The sequence below is a fragment of the Taeniopygia guttata genome, chromosome 26, assembly GCF_048771995.1.
Source record: "Taeniopygia guttata chromosome 26, bTaeGut7.mat, whole genome shotgun sequence".
Lineage (NCBI taxonomy): Eukaryota > Metazoa > Chordata > Aves > Passeriformes > Estrildidae > Taeniopygia > Taeniopygia guttata.
This window is the reverse complement of record NC_133051.1, coordinates 4,183,846-4,207,449: the sequence shown is the minus strand read 5'-3', so window position 1 is coordinate 4,207,449 and position 23,604 is coordinate 4,183,846. Positions and strand designations below refer to the sequence as shown.

Genomic DNA, 23,604 nt, shown 5'->3' with positions numbered 1-23,604 from the left:
CACCACCTATCCAGAGTGTCTCTGGCTGGAGCGGCTGGAGCAGCTGGAGCAGCTGGAGCAGCTGGAGCAGCTGGCCACCTCCCTCTGTAGTTCAGATGCTCTGGCTGTAACACTGGGACCAGCGGTTGCTGGAATGGAGGTGACAGACCCTCAGCTAGGGTGGTTTGGGGTGAACCCCCAGGGTCCCTCCCTGTCCCTGGCTCATGTATGGGGAGTAAAGATTGTCCAAGGGCTCCCTTTTCCCACTGGAGACTGTTGTTGGGAAGGGGATCCCACAGCATGGGCAAAACTGTCCCCCCACTGCCCCTCTGCTCCTCACCCAGGCTCCTCAGTTGAATCCCATCAGCTTTTTCCTGATGTTTTGGCTCTAAACCAAAGCTGGGTTCCCAGGAGCCCTCTGGATCTGGGGGAGGCAGGATGGAGGTGCCACCACCACAGCTGCCTCCAGCGCCTCTCCTGGGGCCACAGCAGGGACCTGGCACCACCTGCGGCGGTGGTGGCCACAGGGGTGGGTGACTGGCGGGCGGTGATCTGCGCAAGGTCACTGCTGAGAAGGGACCAGTGCGAGGTGATTGTTGTGAAGTGTGTGCTGCTGGTGCTCGCTGTTAGTGCCCGGTATGAGGTGCCTGATGGCAGCTCCTGCTGACAGTGCCAGGTGCCAATGCTATGTGTGAGGTGACCCCGAGGCGGAGCGCCTGTGCCCGGTGCCTGTGCCCGGTGCTGATGTGAAGAGCCCGGTGTGAGGTGACCCCAGTGGGGGTTTCCCGGTGCCCGGTGCCCAGTGTGAAGTGACAGGTGTGAGGTGGCCCGATGGGGTGCCCGGTACCGATTCCCGCACGAGTCCCGGTGCGCGGCCCGGGGGGGGCCGGGCGGGCCGAGGTGCCGGGCGGAGCCGCGGGCGGGGCTCCCGGTGGCGGGAGGAGCCTGGCGGAGCCGCCGCACGCGAGCCCGGAGGGGCCGGGGCTGCCGCAGCGCCGCGCAGGTCCCGCCGCCCGCCCGGCACCGGCCGCACCGAGCGCTCCGCTGCCGCCCGCCCCGCACCGAGCGCTGCTCCCGCCGCCCGCCCGGCACCGGCCGCACCGCACCGCGCCGCTCCCGCCGCCGCCCCGGCCGGTAAGTGCTCGCTCGCACTCCCGCCGAAGTTTGCCCGGTGCCGCAGCGGCGCGGACTCTGCGGGACGGGGCTGCCCGAGCTCCCGCCGAGTCCGTCCCGGCGCCGCCGCCCGAGGTGCGATCGTCCCCCGTGGGGTGGGATGGAGTACGCGCCGCGGGGACCGGGTAGTGCACCTCGCCGTGTTCCGGTGCCGGGAGCAGGGCAGGGACCGGCTTTTCCCGGGAACCCATCCCGGGACACGAGTCCCAGAGCTGCCCAACGGCCGGAGGCTGCCCGCGGGGGGCTGCGCCCAGAAGGCGGCTGGGGACGGAGCCTGGAGGGATGGAGAGGGCACGGCCACTAATGCAGGAGGCTGCGGAACTGGCGGAGAGCACCCAGGGCCGTGGGGACCCTCCCGAGAAAACATGAGACCCCCTGGGAATGCGGGGCCACCCCGAGGATGTCGCGCGGTGCGCCGGGTCAAAGGTGCCCTCTGGGCGCTGCGGGATGCTCCAGCTCCTCATCCCTGCGGATGCCTGACAATGGGTGCCCTTGGGGTGCTGGCCCCGGGAGTGGCGGGGACGCGGGGCTGTTCCCACAGCATTGCGGGGAACCCACCCTGGTGCTGGGACCCCGGGGAGCGGCGTGGCCCCAGCGTGGGCAGCTACAAGCCCCGCTGCACTGACGGCTTCTTCATAGCGGCCTGGCCAGGAGCCAGCTCCAGACAGACCCTCCGTCTGGACTCCCCCGCCGTGGCTATAGCATCTCCGGGATCCTCCAGCACTCCCTGCGCTGGCTGGGTGCCGTCAGGGTGCAGCCGTGCAGGGGGTTCGGTCCAGCGCCGGGGATGTCACGCTGGGGTGCCGCAGCCCTTGCTGTGCTCAGCACATCGCTGCTCCCCTCAGCCTAGTTTTAAAGAGTGATCCCAAAGGAGCTCTGCAAATTGCGCAGGGGACGGGCAGCGTTGCAAGGTGACTGTGGCAGAGGGAGGGGGGACACAAGTCTGTGTCACCCATTGCTTCGTGGTCTCCCACTGTATCAGTGCCTCTGTGTTTCTCTCTGCACGGGCGCTCCTTGGCGCAGCGCTCTTCTGTCCTCCGAGTGAGAGTGGCCGGGGTGCTGCGGGGTGTCACCCACTGCATTGTGTCCGACAGCACAGCCTCCTGCGCTGTGGAGCTGCAGGGCGCTGCTGGACTCCCGCCTGCTCCTGTGCTGCAGCAAAACTTCAGTCCTGAGCGCAGGCTGGCTGGTACCGAGCTGTGCTGCAGCGGTGTTACTCCTGCACGCCCCGAGCGGCAGCGCAGCCACCGGCAGGAGTCTCCAGCCTGCTGCATTATTGCTCGCTAGCACAGCGCCTTGGCCGCATGCTGCCGAGGGCTGCGGGACCCCCGGGGCACCCCTGGGGCATCCCCGGGCTTCTTCGCCCTTGCTGCCTGCGGGGGCTTTTGGCCGCAGGGTTTGGGTGGGAGAAAGTGCGGCTTGCGGTGGTCTGTGGGCAGGTGGAGTGTGAGACATCAAGGGGGAGGTGATATGATATACCCAAGGTCATTGAGGCCAGCAGTGGCAGTGGGAGTCACCTGTGCTGCTCGAGAACAGCACAACCCAGCAGAGCACCCCAGTGCCCCCAAACCCAAGCGCCTCTTGGAGCGATGCCATGTCTCCTCTTTGCTTACGGGTGTAGTCCAGGAATGGGTCTGACCTTGCCTGATCCCCTGGCACCTTTCCTGGCCTCCCCCGGTGAGCACCCCTGCCCTGCTTGCTGGGAGCCAGCCTGAAGCCCTGGTGCCCCCGATTCTGCAGGGCGAGGACGTGTCCCTGGCTGCCGGTGAGCGGTGAGCCCGGCGATGGCAGCGGCGCTGAGCGGCACCGGCGGCACTGCTGCCGGCCACCCGGGCTCTGCACCCCACTGCCCACAGCACCCGCGCTCCCAGGGGAGGGAGGACACACAAATACAGTCATATAGACCCTATGGATACATGCACATGGATATATATTATAAATATGGTTGGGGAGGGGGCGTCCATACGGCCAATGTGGCATTTGCTGCCGACTGCTCCTGTGGGCACTGCCCCTGCTCCACAAGCCCCAGGGCTTATAAGGCACTGGGCTAGAGCTAGAGGCCACTGAAGGGAGCCGGGACTCCCAGTCCCCGCAGGTCCTTCCTCCAGTTCACCATGGTTTTGGCAAAGTCCCAGCTCTGGGAGCCGGATGACTGCGGCTCCTCATTACGAGTGGAATTTCTCCTTCCCTGGGCTGCGCAGAGAGCTGCGAGCTGGCAGCCGTGATGTCCTCCAGCAGGATCGATGCCCAGTGTACAGATGGGACCCAGTGCCCACTGGTTTAAAATCCTGTACTTTTTAATTCCCTACTCCCGGCAGTGCAGCTCGGCACCGTGCCCGGCCGTGCTCCTCCTTGGCCTGGTGGCCACCAGCACCTTCCCTGTGCCACTTATCTGGAGCTGCCGGTGAGTGTAATCGGCAAAATGCTTTTGCCCTTGGCTGCGGTCGGCCTTTCCCTCCTGGATGAGCACCCGGCCCTTCCCTGGTCACGCCCTCAGCTCAGCTCCTGCACGAGCCTGCGTTCCCCAAAGCGCTCTTTGATTATTAGCCCTAATAATTGTGTTATCGCATTGACTGAACTGTTTCAGATGCCAAAGCTAATTTTGCTCTTCATGCCTTCCTTCATCAGTAATGGGATTTTGATAACATCACGCATCCAAAAGTATTGGATAAACTTGGCATAATTCCCCATTTATTAATTAAACCGTAAATTAGGCAGCGTGTGTCTGGAAACTGAATGCCCCAAACTGGTGTAATCCTGCTGCTGGGGATGGTGCTGGCCCATTCCTGTCAGCCCTGGGGTGTGGGATCCTGATGTCTCCTGCTGAGTTTGGGGGCTGCCACATCCCAGTGGGACCACCTGCTCCATTGCTTCCTGCATGCTGGAAGTTGTGATGTTTTGTCAGATCTGGTGTTTGGAAGAGGAATTGTGTTGCCCCTGAATTTAGCTGCTGGTCAGCAGTCAGAGTCTGGCAGGGCTCCCTGTCCCCGTCCCCCCTGGGTGGTTGTGCTGGTGCTTTGGGAGGGGTGACTGCAGCCAGCTCTGGCAGTACACATGGCAGCGCTGGGCTGTGCCAAATTTCTGCTGTTTGCAGCCACATCCCACTCTGTCACACAGGCAATTCTCTGCCTGTTGCACCAAACCCATCCCCACTGGCTGTCTGTGGCCTCACTGGCTCAGAAGGTACTTCTGGCACTGACAGGGTGTCCTTCTCCTTGTGCATCTTAAGGAAAGCTGGTGTGTTTTAATTAATCCGGGGTGTTTCATGCTCCCCAGCTTTTCCCAGCCCTGCAGGGTGCAGCAGACGTGGACTCTGGGCTTGTGCATCCCTGGGGATATGGGGAGACCAGGAGGAAAGTGGGTGCTTGTGGCACAAGGTGTAGGTGGGTGCTGTGGAATGCGACGGGGTAGTCCAAGCCCTGAGTCTGTGCTGGGCTGGAGGTGGCCTGGGGGGACTGTCCTGCCCCAGGGACCTGGGGAGCTGCTCCAGGGCCAGGCTGAAATCGAGGGCATTGGGAGTGTCTGTGAGCAGCAGGATACCCAAGACATGCCTGTGTGCCAGGCTGGTTTGGGATCAGCAGAGCTGATCTGGCAGCTGACATTTTGGCACTTCTGGTGTGGAATGAGGCATCCCTGACTCCTGTGAGCCTCATGTGGTGCCTCACACCACAGCAATTCCACCAAAACACCGTGGAGGTGGGATCAGCCTCCAAACTGCTCAGCATTGTCCCAGGGAGATGCTTCCCACCTTCTCCTGCAGGACACAGGGTGTCCCTGGGGACACGTTGGGACTGAGGGCTGCTGGTTCTGGGGAACCCCAAGTGGTGCCACAGCTCCTGCTGGCCTTGAGCAGAGGATTCAAGGAAGGAAACAACCCCAAATTTCAGAGCCATGCATGGATTTACAAGCTTCCTGTGGGCTCTGTTGCTGTCTCGCTCTGTTCCCAGGGCAGCCCCAGGGTTTTCCCTGGAATTGAGGCCTGGCAGAGCTGGGTTAGTGCCTGGGATGAAGGTGCTGGTTTGTGCCCACTCTGCCCGTGCAGCGTGGTGGCACCACTGCCAGCAGCCTGGCACAGCCCCTGCCTGGTGCTGCAGGGAGCTGCGTGTTGCTGTGCCAGCGCAGCCAGTGCTCTGTGCCACGGGAGAGCCCAGCAGAGACCTCCTGGTGGAGCAGCCTGGGCCTGGCCATGGGAGACCCTTGGGAGGGATGGTGACCACCAACACCGGTTCAGGAAGCAGAGTGCTTTGCATCTGGGCTCTTCAGGATTTTCCAGGGGAGGAACAACCTTCTCTAGGATGCATGGGTGGGACAGCTCCTCTGTGCAGCCCTGGAAGTGTTGTGTGCTGTTGTGTGTGTGCCAATAAAACACTTGGAATCACACAGGGATGCAGCTCAGAGGGGCTGGGCAGGGACAGATCACCTCCCTGTGGTGTTCAGGGGCTGTGCTCATCACCCCAGCTGCACTCCCAGCTCTCCCAGTGACATTTCTCCATCTGCACAAGGTTTATTCATGGAAGTCAGTCCTGTGTCCTGGCCTTGGTGGGGCTTTGTGCCACAACAAAATCCCCTGGGCTACTGTGGAGCTGTGTCCTTTCTGATCCCATGATTGTGCTTCCTCCATTCCCTTTGCCACCCCAAATGCCACAAGGCTGGAAGGCCCTGGGGACGCAGAGCTCTGCTCTGCCCTGGGCTCTCCGTGCCTTGGAGCTGGGCAAGCAGCACCAGCATTTCCCCCACAGGCATCCAGTCCTGGGGGACTGAGCCCAGGCTGACAGGGAAGAGGGGGGTGAGCGCTGCTGGGAGCTCCCCAGGGATGGGAGATGGTTTCCTGGATTCTAACACCAGCCCATCAACACCTCATGCTTAGCTGGGAGCTGTGGAGATCTCCCTGGAGCCTCCCCCTGGAAAAGGCCCCTCGTGGCTTGTCTGCTTGTTTGGCCCATGTGCTGAGCTGGGAGCAGCACAGAGCGTCTGGGATCGATCCACTGCGTCTCGGCTTGCTCCTGGAGCCGCTTCTGGCTCTTCCCCAGGAGCTGACCTGGCTCCTTGTCTCTCCTCCCAGGCTGATCTGGAGCCACCAGTGTGGCACGGGGCCACGGCTGGGAGTGCCGGCAGCGTGGCCGAGGTGCCAGCAGCATGGTGCCCACCCGGGAGGGCAGAACTTGGAACTCTTGGCTGTGTGGTGGCTCCAAAGTGCCAGGGCAGCTCAGCCCATCACCATCTGGTGCCCTATTTAGCAGTTCTCGTGTTGTCTTGAGAGCAAGACACTGCTGCCGTGGCATCACAGTGCTGGGGAGCGGGCTGGGCTCTGGCAGCACCTGGAACCTATTTTTTGGGAGGCTTCTTTGGCCATTCATGGCTCTGTGTGCCAAGGGTGGACTGCGTGTACTGCCTGGGGTTGGGTGAGCCTGGTGGTTTGTTGTGGCAATGGTCAGTGCCACGTGGGGTGTTCTGTGTGCCCCCCTGTCCTTGGGAACAGCCGAGTCCCCAGAGCTCAGGATGTGGTGTCCAGCACCCCCAGGTGCCTTTGCTACCTGTGCCATGGTGGCACATGGCATAAGCCAAAACCCTCTGGAGGAAGTGCTGGTGGTGAATGGTGCCTGCAACCCCTGGAGCGTTCCTGTGGGATGAGACAGCAGTGCTGCAGTGATGGGAGACAGGAGACAGCCACAGTGGACAGGGAGACAAGGTGCTCATCAGTCCCTTTTCTGTTGGCACCCAAATTTCAGGTGGCAGTGGCTGTGGCAGCGCCGGTCCCTGCTCCTGCGGGAGCCCTGGCACCAGTCTCACCTCAGCTCCCTCCTGCCCTTCCTTCCTGGGGCAGCTGCAAGCCAGAGCCAGGGCCTGATCCCTCTAGAAGAAGTGGGCTCTGGGGGATCAGCACCTCTGGGAGCCAGGCAGGGCTCGGAGTGCCCAGCAGTAGGTCCTTCTCTCCTCTGATGTGGGTGCTGGCATTGTGGGCTGTCACTGCCCTTGTCCCCTATTTCTCCTCATTGCTGTTCTGATTTTAGAGGCAAAGGCACAGAAAATCCCTGAGCTGCCTCACTGGGCACCCTGGCACTGGTGGGTCCCCATGCAGGGAGGTGTCCCAGGGGAGGGACAAACCTGCCATCTCCCTGAGTCACAGTGCTTTGGGGGCCCTGCCATTGCTGAGAAGCACCCCAATAGCTGCTGGGTGTTGGCTGGGGGGGTGGTTTGCAGAAAGAGATGCACAGGAGTGAGCAGGGCAGGGTGGAATCATCCCTTCCCCACATTGACCTTTAGGTGTCCATCCAGCGATGGTTTGGCTTGGGAACACCAGAAGCCATCAATCTGGAACCCAGATGATGGACAAGGCTGCCTAAGGCTGCATTTACTGCTAGACCTGCATGGCTTTGCTGTGAGTAATGCAGATCCTCTCTCACAGGCAAGCACTGACTGTGAAATCACCATCAGTTTTAAATTTTTTATTTTACAAGCTCCCCGTAGTGAGCTGGGGGCTGAGTCCTCTTCCTTGAGGCCAGGGGCCCCGTGATGAGGAGCTCAGGTTCTGAACCCCAGCAAGTCGTTAGTTCTAATTAGGGAGCTGGTGGCTGATGAGGCCATGAGTGGAGTGTGCCGTGGTGGGAGGGGGGTGCTGGCCAGCTCTGGTCCCATGCAGAGATGCTGCTGGAGCTGCAGGATGGGGAGCAGTGATGGGGGTCCTGGTGAGGTCTGGTGGCTGTCACTGGCTCACTCAGAGCTGGGGGAATGCTGAGCTTCAGCCCTGCTCTGGAATCCTCTCAGGAAGCTGCTTCCCATGCCGTGCCTCAGTTTCCCTTGGAGAGCAGGGGTGTCTGGCCAGCAGCGCCTGCTCCTACACGGGTTTGGGGACAGGAACACGTGTCCCTGTGGGGGTGATGTCTCAGCCCCTCAGCTTCTGTGATGCCACTTGCTACCAGAGTATCCTCACCCCATCACACCCCTCAGCTTTTAGGAGTACCCCTAAAAATGTGGAGCTGGGGGAGCAGAGACTCCCCTTGCCCTCAGCACAGTGGGTCAGGGTGGGAATGTGGGGGGATCCTGGGGGAAAGCGCTCCCCAAGCCCTGGGAGCTGCTGCACCATCCTGGGTGCTGAGGCTCTGATCTGGCCCTGCTGGTGCAGCTGCTGGAGTGTAGTGCTGGGGCTGGGGAAGGCGAACAGGGATGAGCTCCCACGATTTGCAGAGTCCCTTTGCAGCAGGGTCCTGCAGCATCTCCCCACCCAGCACCCCCACCCCTCCCTCCTCCCTGATCTTTGGTCTGGTGCCTTTACACATCCTTTGCCAGGAACTCTCCATTAATTAAATGACCATTAGAAGCCAAGTCTTTTTGCCTTAATTAGAGTCTCCTGTCTCACGGCTGTGAGCTGAAACTCTGGCCCAGCAGGTCCCTTCCGTGTCCCGCTCCGGAGCGATGGGAGCACTGGGGAGCCACGGCCAAGGGATGCCCAGGCACTGTGCCAGGGGGTCCGGCAGAGATGGGATCTCCCCTCCAGCTCCTGACCCCAGAAGCAAAACACCTGTTGGCATCAAAATCCAGATGGGGCACTGCCAAATATGCCAGCTGTACACTGGAATCTCTGCTCGCCCTCGGGCTGCACTGCAGGGCTGTGCAGGCTCTGTAGGGCCCGGGCTTCCTGCTGGCATTGGGTGGGGGAGATCTTACCATGAAACTAGCTCAGGATTTTCATTCACGGTCTTCCAAGCCCAAGCCCTGGCACACAGCAGCACAGTTTTGGGGTCAGCTCCTCGTTTGTGGAGGTCTGGGAGGTTCCCACATCTCTGTCCCAGCAGTACAGCTCAGACCTGGCTTTGCCATCCCATAAAGGAGCAATAACTCATCCCTCTGGGCTGGGGGGGCTGGAGCTGGGACCCCACACCCAGCCCATGCTCGGTCACCGCCGCTGCTGCTAATTGCTGCCTCAGCCTCATTAATCTTCATTTGTTGCTGTTCCCGCTCTCCATCATCCCCGCGGCCTTCACCTTCCTGGAGGGGAGAGGTTCCTGCTGCTGGAGGGGGGAGGTTCCTCCTGCCCCTGCAGAGGAGCAGCTGCATTCCCCAAAAGCCTCACCCTGATGGGGACTGAGCTCCCTGGGTGCTGCCGTGTCCAGGGACATCCCGGTCCTTCTGTGCATCCCCAAATTCTCATCCTGGGTCTGGTCCTTTGCAGAACACCCTGGTTGATGAGAGGCCCTCAGAACCCCTCAACCAGTGAATCCCCCCCTCCATCCTTCCCATCCCACCTGACAGGGAGCTGCTGCTGGGGCAGTGGATACCGTGATGGCACCTGCTCCGGAGAAACCCAAAATCTCCTTTTTTGTGCCAGGTGCTGCAGCAGCACAGGGGGGTGGTCTCTGGGATGGAGTCTTTGATGGAGGAGGAGGAGGAGGGATGAAGGGCTCAAGAAGGGAATTTTTCAGTGTCTAAACTGATTTTCTGAACACAGGGAATACCCTGGGGATGGATGGGGATGGGATCGTTGGCTCCAGCCTGGGATTTACATCCCGCAGACCTTGGGGTGGTGCCGGCAAACGGAATGCAGCAAATGGAATGTGTGAAAGGGAGGGGGACACCCCCACCCCCTCTGCTCCCCAAAATCAGCGATGGAGCCAGGGAGGTTTACACCAGGAAGGGCTGCCTTGGAGCTCAGTGCAGCTTCTCGGGGTTCAGGATCAGCTTTACTGGGGGAGGGGGGATGGACACCTGGGGCGACTTTGGGGGCTGAGCCTGGAGTGAGCTCGCTGGATACAGCCCCTGGGGACTCCTAGGCCAGATGTTTGCAGCTGGGGGACACGGCCTGGGGGGGTACACGGTAACAGTGTGGGGTGCAGAAGGGTTTTAGGGGCTCTGAGGGTGGTGCAGCATGGAGGTGCATGCATGAAGTGGGGCTGGTGAGATCGGTTAGGGGGTGTGGGAAGCTGCTGCTGGCACAGGATATGGGATGTCCTCTGTGGGTGGGAGTGCTGCAGTAGTGGGTTTGGAGTGCTGCACTGAGGGGTGCAGGATGAGGCATTGGGGGCTGCAGGGGGTGCATTAGGGGAGAAATGCACTGTGAGGGTGATGGGTTTGGTGGGGTTCAGGGTTACACCCTGGGGGGCTGGAGCAACACGGAGCAAGACAAAGTCCTGTGGGGGCAGAGGTGGCAGCTGGGGGGCTGTGAGGACCCCACACAGCAGGGGCAGTGTAATGGATGATGTGCCACCCTCCCCACCCTCTGCCCCGTGGGGTCTCTGCAGCAGCTGCCGAGCTGAAGCCTGTCCTGCTCCATGGGGAGCTCCTGGTGGGATTTTTTTGTGAGGGGAGGGGTGCAGTGGTCCTACCATTCCCATCAACCTCCCCTGATGGGTGCTGCACCCCACGGAGGGGCTGGGGGATCCCCAGGGACCGGCAAGGCAGCAAGGGGTCCCTTCCTAGCCAGTATTTATCAATGATGCCTTAACCCACGCTTGTTCTTCAGCCACGGACAGATAGAAATGGTTAATTATAACCCTCCTATTTTTTTATGTCCCTAACCTGCGATCTTGGCTCGGGGGGGGGGCGGGAGCAGTGGGGGTTGGCGGGGAACAACTCCAAACCAGGCAGGAATAAAGAGGAAAGTTGAAGAATGGCAGCGAGTCCTGGGCAGGGGCAGCCCGGCAGGGTTTGGGGGTGCGGGGAGGATTTCGGGGGGTCGAGCTCCCTTCCCACCCGCACCGCCGGCCGCTCGGCTCCTCGCCAGCGGCTGCCGCAACTTGCAGAGAGGAGGGGAAAAAATTGCAAAAGGAATGAGAAAAAAAAAAAAGAAGAAAAAAAAAAAACCAAGCAGGCAGCGGAGCCGGAGCAGGACTGCAATGCAGTGCCGCAGCCGTGCCCGCACGGCCCCCGCCCGCTGCCGGGGAAGGGGCTGGCACTGGGTCCGGGGCTGGCACTGGGTCCGGGGCTGGCACTGGGTCGGGGGCTGGCACTGGGTCCGGGGCTGGCACTGGGTCGGGGGCTGGCACTGGGTCCGGGGCTGGCACTGGGTCCGGGGCTGGCACTGGGTCCGGGGCTGGGACGGGCCCCACCCGCGGAGAATCTGCGCCCCGGGGTGGGAGCAGCTCTGCCCCCACAGCTGAGGGCTTGGGCTGCTCCCCTGTGACTGCTGCGGACACGGGATGGATTTGCCCGAGGACACCCAGTGAGGCGCTGGCACAGTGGGGACTGGCACCTGGAGCTGAGGGGACATCCCCAGGATCACACTGCCCCAGTGCTTCTGTCCCTGCCCCACAGACTGCCCCGCTCCCTGCCCTCCCATCCCTCCCATCCCTCCCCGGCTGCCCCCATGGCACTGCCCCGCCCTGCCCTGCCCACGCAGGAGGCAGATCAAAGCCTGGTCCCCTCGCTTGGGGGGCAGGATCAGCCCCCCACCTCCATGGCAGGGGCTGTAGGTGCTCAGCTGGAGGGGGAGCAGCAACAGGGTCTCCATAGATTGGCTCCCCGAGGCACCTCCCGGGCCTCAGTTTCCCCCGGGCGCCTCAGCTCTGCCAGCGCCCGGTGAGCACCACAAGGGAGCGAGCAATTAGTGATGCTAATTAGGATGCCCAGTTCAAAAGCAACCCCTCCAGCAGGCCCGATGCTGCCTGCAGCCCCCCAGCCCCGCAGAGCCCCCAGCAGCAGTTCCCTGGCCAAGTGCCTGTGCTGCATCTCCGCCCCACAGCCCCCCTGGCACCCAGCTCCTGGCACGGGCTGTGCGGGTGATTCCGAGCCTGGCACGGGCTGGCACGGCCGGGCACACGCACACCCACGGCTGGGTGCTGGCAGAGCCACATGGATCACACAGCCCGGGCGGGTGTGCACGGCCCCGGGCACGAGCGTGCACACACACACGCCGTGCATGAGCCTTTACATGCCCTGTGCACATTTACACACGCACACACAAACACAGACACACACACACAGACACACAGACACACACACACACACACACACACACACAGACACACACAGACACACACAGACACACAGACACACACACACACACACATGTTCATGCCCTCTGCACGCACCTTGCACAAGCGTTTACACCCTCACACATTTGCATGTCCCGGACACACTTGCACCTCCAGGGTGCACACCTTGGGGTGTGCTGTGCTGGGGTGCAGCCCTGGGCTCCTCCACCTCCCGTTTCCTGGGGAGCTTAGAGGATGTCAGTGGCCTGGACCCACACCCTTTGTCCGTGGGTGCAGGGCAGAGCCAGAACCCCTGCCCCGAACCGAGGGGTGGGATCCAGCACTCGGAGGTTACCCCCTCTGGTTTCCAAATCCTGGCTCTCCTCCTACCCACCCTGGTGCACATGGGTAGTGATGGGGACAACCCCCTCAAGTGCCGGGGGCAGACCCAGAGACATATCCACGTCTCCTCAGCTCCTGGAAGCTTTGGGGAGCCTTTGAGGCCCTTAAGATCAAATAACCCTCAGCTGGGTAGGGGTTAAATGCAGCAGCTCCTGGTTCATCCCAAGAAGGATGTGGGGGTTGTGGGGGACCACAAGCATCGTGCTCCAGTGGCACGACCCCAGTGGCAGCTGTCAGGGCTAGGTGATGGCGTTTGGCCTGTGACAGCCCCTTGGTGGGGTGGGAAGGTCACTGTGGCCAAGCCTTTGGGTGGCAAAGCTTGCAGCAGGGGCCTTGTCGAGGTGGGAGCCACATAATCACATTTTGTTGTGTGGAGGACTGCCTCTGCCTCATGGGGGTCTCCCTAGGACCCCCCACCACATTCCCCCGGGAGCAGTGGTGCAGGAGGAAGGTGTCCAGGTGTGCAGCCACACTCTGGGTAATTCAGTGCTTGATTATTCACCTGGGAGGTGGCCAGAGACTCATGGCAGTGTCAGTCTGGGGCAACAACATCCCCATGTCTCTCTGGCTGCATTTTTTGAGGTGAGAGCACTCATTTCTGAGTTCTGCAGAAAAGGCAGAGGAGCACCTGGCCCCAGGGGACAGTACTCTGGCTAAGAGGCTTCTTGAGGGTGAGGAGGAAAGAAGAGATGCAAGGAAGGGGGTGCACTCAAGCCACAGCTCACCTGCCCCCAGAAACTCCTTCCTGGGGTATCTGTGATCCTGCTCATCTCTGCTTCCCCTGCTGGAGAGCATGGTGTTCTCCTTCACCCCACGGGCACTGTGCATTCCCTGGCATTCTTCTCTGCTCTGATCTTCTCTTGCAAGCTGCTTTCTGATGGGGTTGTGGAGCACTTTGGGGCTGGAGCTGGGGTTATGGGGATACTTGGTACCAGGTTTGCCTGCAGGAGTCAAAGCCACATTTGCAAGATGATGGCTGTCCCCATCCTAGGCGGGTGCTCAGACCCAGCTGGGCTGGGGAGGGGGTGCTGAGTGTGTTGGGCTGTTTTGCAGCCCTGGCTGTGTGACCTGAACATCTTCCCTGGCTCCAGGGAGGAGCAGAGCTGGCCAGGGGAGCCCTGTGGGGTTGGGAGGTGTGGCACCCAGGACATTGTGCCTGTGCCATATGAGTTGACCCACTGACCTGCATACTGAACCCACCCCTGCTGTGCAGAGCCAGCTCTTCCCTGCTTCCATCCATCCTCAAAATGTGCCCTGCCAAAGCTCCCTGGGGGCTGGAAGAAGAGCAGTGTGTTACTGCTGTTCCCAGACCTGGAAGCCGCCCTGGGGCTGCGAGCAAGTCCTGGGGTGCCACACCAGCGCTGGGTCCCTGTGAGTGCCCCGTGCCCGGGGTCCCTGCCTGAGACAAGGAGGAGATGGCAGGGCTGGATTTGTCCCAGCTAACCTCATTTTTCTCTCCTGGGGATGCAAACCCCCTCCCCTCATGCCAGGGGCCTTGCCAGGTGACCATCCTCCCAGGAGTGTCCCCATTGTCCCCAGGAGGCTCGGAGCTGGCACCATCATTGATGCAAGGCTGGGTGATGCTCGCAGTGGCTTTGGAGAGGTCAAGGACCAGGAAACCCAGGGGCCAGCTGGGCTTCCCACGGCTTGTGAGGGATCCAGGTGACCTCTCACAGACACTGGGTCTGTGCCCCTCTAGCAGAAGATGAGGTGTCCTGGTGCAGCCCTGCTGCCCACACAGGCACTGTCCTGGGGACACTGGGGCAGAGTGGGGGCAGCAGGGACCTGTGTGACCAGTGAGGTGATGTGTTCCAGGGAGCCCCTGACCCACCATGACGTTCAAGCAAGCGTCCATGATGGCCCCAGAGGCCACAGCCAGCACGCTGCCCATGAGCACCATGGAGAACTCCACTGAGGCTGCGGGGCCGGGTGAGAGCAAGGAGGACATGTTCACCAAGCTGAGGGACAAGTTCATGAATGAGCTCAACAAGATTCCCTGTGAGTAGCTCCTTTCCCAGGTGTTACCCTCCCGATGACCTCCCCACTGCCCTGTCCCAGTACAACCTGTGGAACAAGGTTTTTGGGTGGCTGGGAGGGAGCTACTGGGCTGACCACGACCCTGACTTTTGCCCACAGTGCCACCCTGGGCCCTCATCGCCATCGCAGTTGTGGCTGGACTCCTCATCCTCACCTGCTGCTTCTGCATCTGCAAGAAGTGCTGCTGCAAGAAGAAGAAGAACAAGAAGGAGAAGGGCAAAGGCATGAAGAATGCCATGAACATGAAGGACATGAAGTCAGGCAACCAGGTGATGTCCTCTTGGGCTGCTTGGCCAACAGCCTCTCTGGATGAGTTACAGACTGCGTCAGGGCACCCAAAGATTAGGCTGCAGGTTGGGAGGGAGCCACCCAGACCCCGGGATGGGACAGTGGAGGCAGGACCTGAGACAGCAGCACTGTCCTCTTCCAGTATCTGGTGGCCCAGATGGAGCAGGCTCAAGCTGGCCAGGACCTGCCAGTGCTTCACCTGAGCCAGGAGATGTCGATTTAATCCCTCATGTCTCCTGCCTCCCTCTGGGTCAGACTCATTTCTCTGAGCTGAGACAGGAGGGCCACCAGGCCAAAACACTGGCCAGTTTGGGATCCCCAAAACATTGGTGGTGAAGTGACAGGTGCTGGTAACTCATCCTGGTGGCCAACCCAAGGCAGGCTTTGGCACCCACAGGCTTGTGGCCACCCCAGCCATTTCATGGCCTTGACCCATGACCATTTGCAGGGGGTGGGAGAATCTGAGTATCTGTTCCTGCTCTTCAGAGCCATGAGGGTACCATGGGGATGCAGACAGGTCTGGAGCAGGAGAGGAGAGAGGCGTGGGGTGGGATTCCCCAGTGGAGAGCAAGGGCTGCCTCCTCGGGCTCCACAGGTGGTACAAGCCCTGATGCCCCCCCTGCCACGGTCCCTCGGTGTCTGTGTAACGTGTGTCTCTTTGCCCACGGTGCCCTCGCTGTCCTGCCCTGGCTGCCTCTCTGCTCGGGGACACTCTCCACGTAAGTGTCACCTCCTTCTCCATCATCTGCTTCCTGCGTGGGGTGGGGGACTGGGGACACATCAAAGAGGGGACAAAGAACTGGGACTCCCACCGAGGGAGTGTGCTTGGAGAGGCAGGAAGAGGGGTAGATTTCCTTGGGACAATCTATTTGTGAGCCTACAAAGCCTGGAAATGGCCCTGGTAAACCCTTACTCTGCCTGTAGTGCTCCTCCAAGCATGGGCTGGGGGCACAGGACCTGCAAGCACCAAACCTCCCTCCCCTGGAGTCAATCCCTTGTCCTGGCAGCCCTGGCAGCCCCCCTGTCACTTTGGGTCTCCCCAGGAGCTGCGTGGCTGTGTCACAGCCAGTGCCACCCCCACTGCTCTGTCAGTGCTTCATGTCCCCAGCACCTTTCCTTGATGAGGAGAACCTGGGTGTTGGGACACCAGGAGGGTTGGGGTGCTGAGGTCCCCAGAGCTGTGGGGCTGGGGCTGCTGGGCTGTGACCATTCTGCTGAGCTGGACACTGTGGCTGCCACTCCAGGACTGACAGGACGACGATGATGCAGAGACGGGTCTGACAGAGGGGGAAGGTGAGGAAGAGGAGAAGGAGCCGGAGAACCTGGGCAAGCTGCAGTTCTCGCTGGACTATGATTTCCAGGCAAACCAGGTGATGGAGGGGCTGGGGCGCAGCTGAGGAGTGGGGTTTGCCCAGTGAGGGAGTTGAGAGGAGGACAGGTCTCTGTGCTGGACCTGGGAGGCACATGAGGGAAGGAGGAGCTGGGTGGGTGCTGGGTCATAGAAGTCCTGTCCCAAGTTGGACTGGAGATGAGCCCTTGGCAGCTGCAGGGCATGGCTGGGCTGTCTCACTGAGGACTCCTCTGCCCTTCCAGCTCACAGTGGGGATCCTCCAAGCTGCCGAACTGCCAGCTTTGGACATGGGTGGCACCTCAGACCCCTACGTCAAGGTGTTTCTGCTCCCTGACAAGAAGAAAAAGTATGAGACCAAAGTGCAGAAGAAGACACTCAACCCTGCCTTCAATGAGACCTTCACCTTCAAGGTGAGCCCCTTCATCCATAACACAGGACCTTGTCTCCCACTCCAGTCCTTCCCCCTGGCTGTAGCAGTCCTGTGTGCTGACTTTCCCTTCCAGGAGAAGGTGGTCCTGGCTCGGGGTCCCCCTTGGGCCCAGCTGTTGTCCCTTTGTGCAGGTGCCCTACCAGGAGCTGGGTGGGAAGACGCTGGTGATGGCCATCTACGACTTCGATCGCTTCTCCAAGCACGACATCATCGGCGAGGTGAAGGTGCCCATGAACACAGTGGACCTGGGCCAGCCCATCGAGGAGTGGCGGGACCTGCAGAGTGGCGAGAAGGAGGAGGTGAGAGCCAGCCCAGAGCTGTGGAACCCCTGCCCGGGGGACTGAGCTGGGGGCTGCATGGGGTGAGCTCTGCCTTCAGGGCCATCCCACAGTGTTTGGGGTCACGATCACTGTGGGGTCCCACCAGGGGACCATGAACATCCTGGCAGTCATTACTGGGGTCTGACCTGTTGCTCCCTTATGTGAAAATGTTTCTATAGCAAAAAAATCAAGGCTATAAAACATCTTGAGCGCTGTAGTGGGTCTAGCTTGTCCTGGACTCAGTGATCAAATTCTTGTGTTGCTGCACAGGGTGCCAGCCAGTGCCTGGACTGAGCAGGGTTTGGTGGACCTGCATGTGTGATCATGTCCAAACACTGGAGTCCCAGGCACTGGCAAGGCTTTGATCTTCCCTTCTTGCTCTGCTTGGCAGCCAGAGAAGCTGGGAGATATCTGCATCTCCCTCCGGTACGTGCCCACGGCTGGGAAGCTCACTGTCTGCATCCTGGAAGCCAAGAACCTGAAGAAGATGGATGTTGGGGGCCTCTCAGGTGGGTGTTGCTCAGAGGCAGCCTCCCCCTGCCATGCTGGGGGCTCTCAGCATCCTCTGTGGGAAAGGACTCTGGGGCCACCTGTCTGGCAGAGCTTGGGAAAACCTCCAGTGCCTCCTCATGCCTTGGAGCCCCAGGTCTGGCTGGGGGGTGAGGGGAGATGGCCATGGGATGCATCCCCGACTCTTGGGAAGGACACTTCCAGTTTGGTCCTCCAGAATGCTGGGAGGTCCTCCAGGACCTGGGTGTTGAAAGTGCTCCTCCACCATTTGCTCCTGGTCCTACTCTTCCTTGAGCTGGGGGCCGGTGACCTCAGTCGACAGCATGTTTTGTGCTTAATGTGTTGTCCCAGCCCCATCCTGGGGCTGAGCTCTGTGCCCAGGGTCCTCAGGTCTCTGCAGACATGCTTTAGCCAAGACAAGAGCAGTACCTGCACGGCTGGAAGAATTCAGCTTTGTTGTGGGCTTTCCTGCTCCAGAAACAGGGGTCAGGCCAGAACCCACCCAATGTCACTCACCTGACAGGCCGGTTGTCACTCTGCTGTCCCCTGCCTTCCTACAAGGGGGCCCACAGCACAGAATCCCAGAATCATTACTGTTGGAAAAGACCTCCAGGATCATCAAGTTCTGTGCTTGATCCCACCTTGTCACCCAGACCAGAGCACTCAGTGCCATGTCCAGGCGTTGCTTGGACAGCTCCAAGGATGGGGACTCCACCAATTCCCTGGGCAGTTCCAGTGCCTGACCACCCTTTCCATAAACAAATTCTTCCTGATGTCCAACCTGAACCTCCTCTGGCACAACTTGAGGCTGTTTCCTCTTTTCCTCTCCCTTGTTCCGTGGGAGCAGAACCTGACCTCCCCTGGCTGTCCCCTCCTGTCAGGAGTTGTGCAGAGCCAGAAGGTCCCCCCGAGCCTCCTTTTCTCCAGGCTGAGCTCCCCAGCTCCTTCAGCCTCTCCTCGTATGTCTGACTCTCCATACCCTTCCCCAGTTCTGCTGAATGCAGAAGAGCTCCAACCCTTGGCCAGTAGCTCCCACAAAACTTTTCCAGCCTAATCATTTTGTCTTTGGCATCCATCCACAAACCTCAGACCATCTTTACTCAGAGCAGTCTCTCCCTCACTCTGGGTGAGATGTCTCCTGGGACCAGGAGGTATCCCAGGGGTATCCCCAGTGGCATCCCCAGGGCTCCTCAGCCCTGGCTAATGCCTCATCCTGACCCCCAGATCCCTACGTGAAGATCCACCTGCTGCAGAATGGCAAGAGGTTGAAGAAGAAGAAGACCACAGTCAAGAAGAAGACCCTGAACCCCTACTTCAATGAGTCCTTCAGCTTTGAGATCCCCTTTGAGCAGATACAGGTTTGTCTGATGACTCCCCTGGGATGGGGGAGTCCCCTGAAGCTGCCTGAGCCCTTGTCCCAGCCTTCCCAGCAGCCTGAGCTGCTCCTGCTGAGCTCCTGGTCTGGTCACCCAGAGGACTTTTCCAGTCCCATCTGGGGCCTGGGCTGGTGCTGAGGGCAGCTGGTGCGGGGGCAGAGGTGGGAGGCTGGGCAGCGCCCATGGGAGATGAACCTCAACTCAGACCACAGCTGAAAGAGGGCTGTCCTCTCTTCTGCAGTGCTCACCCGACGCATAACAGGGTGGTCCTGGGAGCATTTTGGACTCTTGGCCACTGCTTCTGCCCCTCCATGTCCTGTGCAAGTCCCTGCCCGTGCCCCTTGCCCCTGCCCAGTAGCCCACAGCTCTTGCCCAGCCCCACACCACACCTTGGTGACCTTTCCCAGGTGAATCAGCTCAGGATGAGCTGGGCTTCCACTGCGCTCTGTGCTCCTTGGGGAAGGACATGAAGGAAGCAGGGAGAGGACCCTGCCCCAAAATGGGCCACAGTGGTGCTCATCCTTAGGGGATCCCTGGGGCACCCTGGGGCTATGCAGCTGTCACGGCCACTGCACCTTTCCACCCCTCTAAAAAAAGATTTCCTCCTTTAGAAAGTGCAAGTGGTCATCACAGTGCTGGACTATGACAAGCTGGGGAAGAACGAAGCCATCGGCAAGATCTTCACGGGCTTGAACTCCACCGGCACGGAGCTGCGGCACTGGTCCGACATGCTGGCCAACCCCCGGCGGCCCATCGCCCAGTGGCACTCGCTGAAGCCAGAGGAAGAAGTAGATGCAGCTCTTGGGAAAAACAAATAGGCAGCTCTGCCAGCCGGCGCGGCACCGCGGACAGTTGAGCCAGAGCTACTGATACCTCAGTTCTGCAACCTCCCTTTTCGTTTTTGTTCTCTTTTAAGCTGAAATGCGCTTCGATGCCTCTGGAAGGGTATCCAGGCAGTCCCAATAGCTTCCAGGGGAAGAGGTTAAAGACATGGATGGTTCTTTTTGTTCTTCAGCATCGCTCCTTTCTGCTGCATGTCCCATTGCCTCTGCTCGCCATCTCTTCCCAGAGCAAAGCCACGGCACAGCTGGGACCTTCCCCAGCAGCTGTGTCACCAGCCTGCAGCATTGCTGACACCATCCTGCCCTTGGGATCACGTGGGGAGCCATGGAATGTTGCATGGAGGTGGTACTGGAGCCTGGTGGTGCGAGATGACCAGACCCACTGTACTTGGTTGGGGCATGACCAGCAGTGAGACAGAAAAATGGTGCAGAAGACCCTCTGAAGAGACCCAGGGGTCTGCCCCTGGACAGCTCCAGGTTTGGATTCTCTGAGAAGAGGCTTGCAGGGGCCATGGATCCTGCTGTGGTGGTGGGGTGCCAAGCCCTCAGTGTTGCAGCAGGAGCTGTGGAGGCCAGTCTGGGCACAGAGATCTTCAGGAGGGCTGTTCCAAGGAGACACAGGGTGAAATGTGGATGCACCAGCAGCACTGTGTGGATCGCCACCACCACCAGCACCACAACCTCTGTTTGTCCCCAGAGGGGCAGCGCTGGGTGATTTGCATCTGTGTCCCACCATGCTTGGTGAATCCCAAAGATCAAAATGCTTCCACAAGGCAGGTTTACAATGAGGGGTCTCCAGATCCAGGTGTGTCCCCAGAGACCGTCCATCGCATGTCCTGTCATCGCTGTGGCCACCTCAGCCTCAGGGCAGCTGGGGGGCCATGGGGAGCTCCAGCCCCACCACCTGCTGTGGGTGGGGATGGCAAGAGAAAGCCTGGGGCCAACAAGGGACCAAAGCCCCCGACCCCCATGAGCTGCTACTCCTCACCAGGCCACTGGCTGTTAAACCTACCCTGTCCTGCTCCCCTCGGGGGTATAAGCCATATCCATGACCCTGACAGTGGCTAAGAGCTTCTCTAGGCTACTTCTGCCACTGTCCCAGAAAAGCCTCTGAGCCAGGAAGCCAACACAGTTCTCTGCAGCTGGGAGAGGGTCCAGCAGCCCTGCCCCGTCTGCAGTGGAGCACTGACGTTAGCTCATGTGCCTGTCCCTGCTCCAGCTCCACAGCAGCCTCACACTCTGCTCCCTTTGGCTTCCCGGGACTCAGTGCTGGGCGTTCTGGCACCGCAGCAGTGAAGGGACAAGCCCCAGGGATGTGCTGGCACTGGGGACGCTGCTCTGGGGGTTCAACACCTGGGCTGGGACCGTGGTGCAGGGTCTCCCGGGTCCTGGGACACAGTGCCAAAATCAAGCTCATCCCAGTGCTGTTGGATGCTTTAGCAGCTCCCCCAGCTCTGACTTCCCAAAGAGCATCCTGGCCCTCTCCAGAGGTGGGGAGACGATGGGAAACTTGGTGGCAGTCACCAGGTTTGAAACTTGGCTCAGGGGGTTCAAATGGACATGGGGATTGTCTCTGGAGGGTTGTGCAGCTCTGGGACAGGTCCCCAGGGCAGGACATCTCCGTGGGAGGTTTGGGGCTTGGATGGCTGAGCTGCAGTGTGGGAAGGGGATGTTGGACAGGCACCTCTAATGACCACCTCCACCACCACTGCAGCTGCACTTGGCCCATGCCCTGGTGAAGGCAGCACTGGGGCCATGCTGGGTTTGCAGGGGTCATCCAGCCAGTGGTCTCTCAGGGCCATCTCCAGCTTTAATTAGTCCCTTTTCCTAATGGATGTGTCATTGTCAACAGATGGGGTCCTGCCCTGCCCTGGAGCCAAAGGGAGAAGAAGTCTTTAGATGCTTTTAATAATGGGGAGCTGGAGGGGGGCCGATGCCCCATGGTCAGGAGCACTGGTAGGACTCAGTCTCATTTTGGGGTCCATCCAGGCACTGGGGGGTGTGGGGTGTGTGGAGGCATTTGCCTTACATGGAATGGGCTAAAAGAGGAGGAATTATAAAAAGCACTGAAATCCTACATTTGCAGCCAGGAAGTGTGCATGGCCCCACAGCCTTCCCAGGGAAGCGGGTGGAGGTGTGTACACCTGCACACCTGCACATCACACCTGTACACCTGCACACCTGCACATCACATCTGCACACCTGCACACGCCAGATGCAAGATGCACCCCCTCCTGTGCGCTGCCCTCCGCCCCTCCGCCCCCAGACCCACCGCATCGGCCGGGGTCTGGGGCTCCAGGCCAGGAGCGGCGATCCCACCTGGCTGCTTTCCATTCAGACTCTTTAAGCCTTGGGGGAGGGGGAAGACTGTGACTTTAATACATGATTTAATTTTTTTTTAATAAAAAAGGGAAAACCAACCAACATCCTGAAGCCATCTGCGCTGCCTCTGACCCGCCCCTTAGCTGTGTGTAGGTAAATTATATGGAGACATAGCTGTATATACCACGAGCAGTGCATGTAACAGCAGCAGCAGCAGCATGGCCCCGGCACTGCCGTCCCCATCTCCGGCCTCCCGCCAGGGAGGAGGCGGCGACTCCAAAACCCATCGCTCGAGAGCTCTCCACCGCCCTGATTTCCCCCTCCCCCCCCAATAAAATTAAAATCCCCAATTAAATACTATAAAAGAAGAAAATAATGCCAAGAAGCAAAGCATGCCAAGCCCGACCCGCCAGCGGAGAGTGAGCTGTCACGGCCGCAGTCCATGTGTCGTGTTCCCGTATCTGTCGCGTTTGTCCCATGGCCGGGTAGCGGCAACATCGTGGCTTCGGTGTCCTGTGTCGCGTTGGTGCATTTCACCATCAGAGCAACTTTAGAAGCCATATTAGAGCACGGTGCACCGGGACCCCACGGGGACAGGCCCACGGTGAGCCGTGACCCCCTTCCCCCCATGTGTCCGCGTCCCCCCGGTTCCATGGGGCTCAGGCTGCCGGAGCCGCCGCGGCCTTGGGTGCCGCTGGCACGCCGGGAGAGGGGACGGGACAACGCTGGGCACATGTTGGGGACGACCTGCTGGTGGTGAAAAGGCTTTTTGGAGCAATTTGGGTTATTTCTGCCATGTCCAGTCGGTGGTCTCTGTTCTGGGGACGAGAGCTGGCACTTCCCTCTCCTGGCGGCACCGCAGAGCAAACCCAGCTGTGCCACGGAGATGCTCCCGGGGTTAAAAAAGGAAGTGAATCCACGAGCTTGGCAACCTGCTTGGGTTCCTTTTCCTTTTTTCTCCCGATCCGGGAGGAAGGAGCCAGCTCCTTCGGGAGTCGCAGGCTCGGCCGTCCTTGGTCCCGCAGCGCCGGCCCCGTCCCAGCCCCGCAGCGCTCGGCTCCGGCGGAAGCTGCTTTTAATGCCCCTTCCCTTCGTGTGGACTCTGTCGTTCCGTCTCTGATCGTTTGATGGTTATTTTGTAATTATTTACGTCTCCTTATTAAAGAAATGAGCTGAAAGGAGCTGGTTCCCTTCTGGTCTTGCTGCTGGGCCTTACGGAGCATCCGCGGTGAGGGGCAGGAGCCAGGGCAGTGAGCCCAGGGATGATGGAGGGATGGAGGTGCGGGTGGAACCCCACAAGGGCCCGGGTCCCCCAAAACACGGAATCAGGAAATCACTTAGGTTGGAAAGGCCCTCTAAGATCATGGAGTTCAACTGTTCAGCCAGCACTGCCATGTTTACCACTAAACCATGTCCCAAGTGTCACATTCACACACCATTTGAACACTTCCAGAGGTGGTGACTTTGCCGCTGCCCTGGGCAGCTGTGCAACTGCCTGACAACCTTTTCAGGGAAGAACTTCTCCCCATTATCCAACCTGAACCTCCCCTGGCACAACTTGAGGCCATTTCCTATTTAATCTTGCCCTGTCCCTGTTCCCAGGGAGCACAGCCCGACATCCCCCGGCTGTCCCCTCCTGTCAGGAGCTGTGCAGAGCCAGGAGGTCC

At 60.2% G+C, this 23,604-nt stretch overlaps 1 protein-coding gene across 1 annotated transcript; it reads left to right on the top strand.

The window, feature by feature from the left end:
- The first annotated feature begins 914 nt into the window (after positions 1 to 914).
- On the top strand, positions 915 to 23,118 carry SYT2 (synaptotagmin 2). Its single transcript, XM_030291934.4, has 9 exons — positions 915 to 1,113; positions 14,277 to 14,459; positions 14,598 to 14,767; positions 16,040 to 16,156; positions 16,380 to 16,547; positions 16,699 to 16,866; positions 17,279 to 17,396; positions 18,622 to 18,755; positions 19,385 to 23,118. The coding sequence occupies exons 2-9, from the start codon at positions 14,294 to 14,296 to the stop codon at positions 19,589 to 19,591; spliced, it is 1,248 nt and encodes a 415-aa protein (XP_030147794.1). The 5' UTR covers positions 915 to 1,113; positions 14,277 to 14,293; the 3' UTR covers positions 19,592 to 23,118.
- The last annotated feature ends 486 nt before the right edge of the window (positions 23,119 to 23,604 follow it).

Excerpts from the sequence above, each read along its gene's own strand:
- SYT2 (XM_030291934.4), top strand. The coding sequence starts at position 14,294 with ATGACGTTCAAGCAAGCGTCCATGATGGCCCCAGAGGCCACAGCCAGC. Across the intron at positions 14,768-16,039 it reads ACATGAAGTCAGGCAACCAG|GACGACGATGATGCAGAGAC; the intron begins GTGATGTCCTCT and ends CAGGACTGACAG. Across the intron at positions 16,157-16,379 it reads ATGATTTCCAGGCAAACCAG|CTCACAGTGGGGATCCTCCA; the intron begins GTGATGGAGGGG and ends CTGCCCTTCCAG.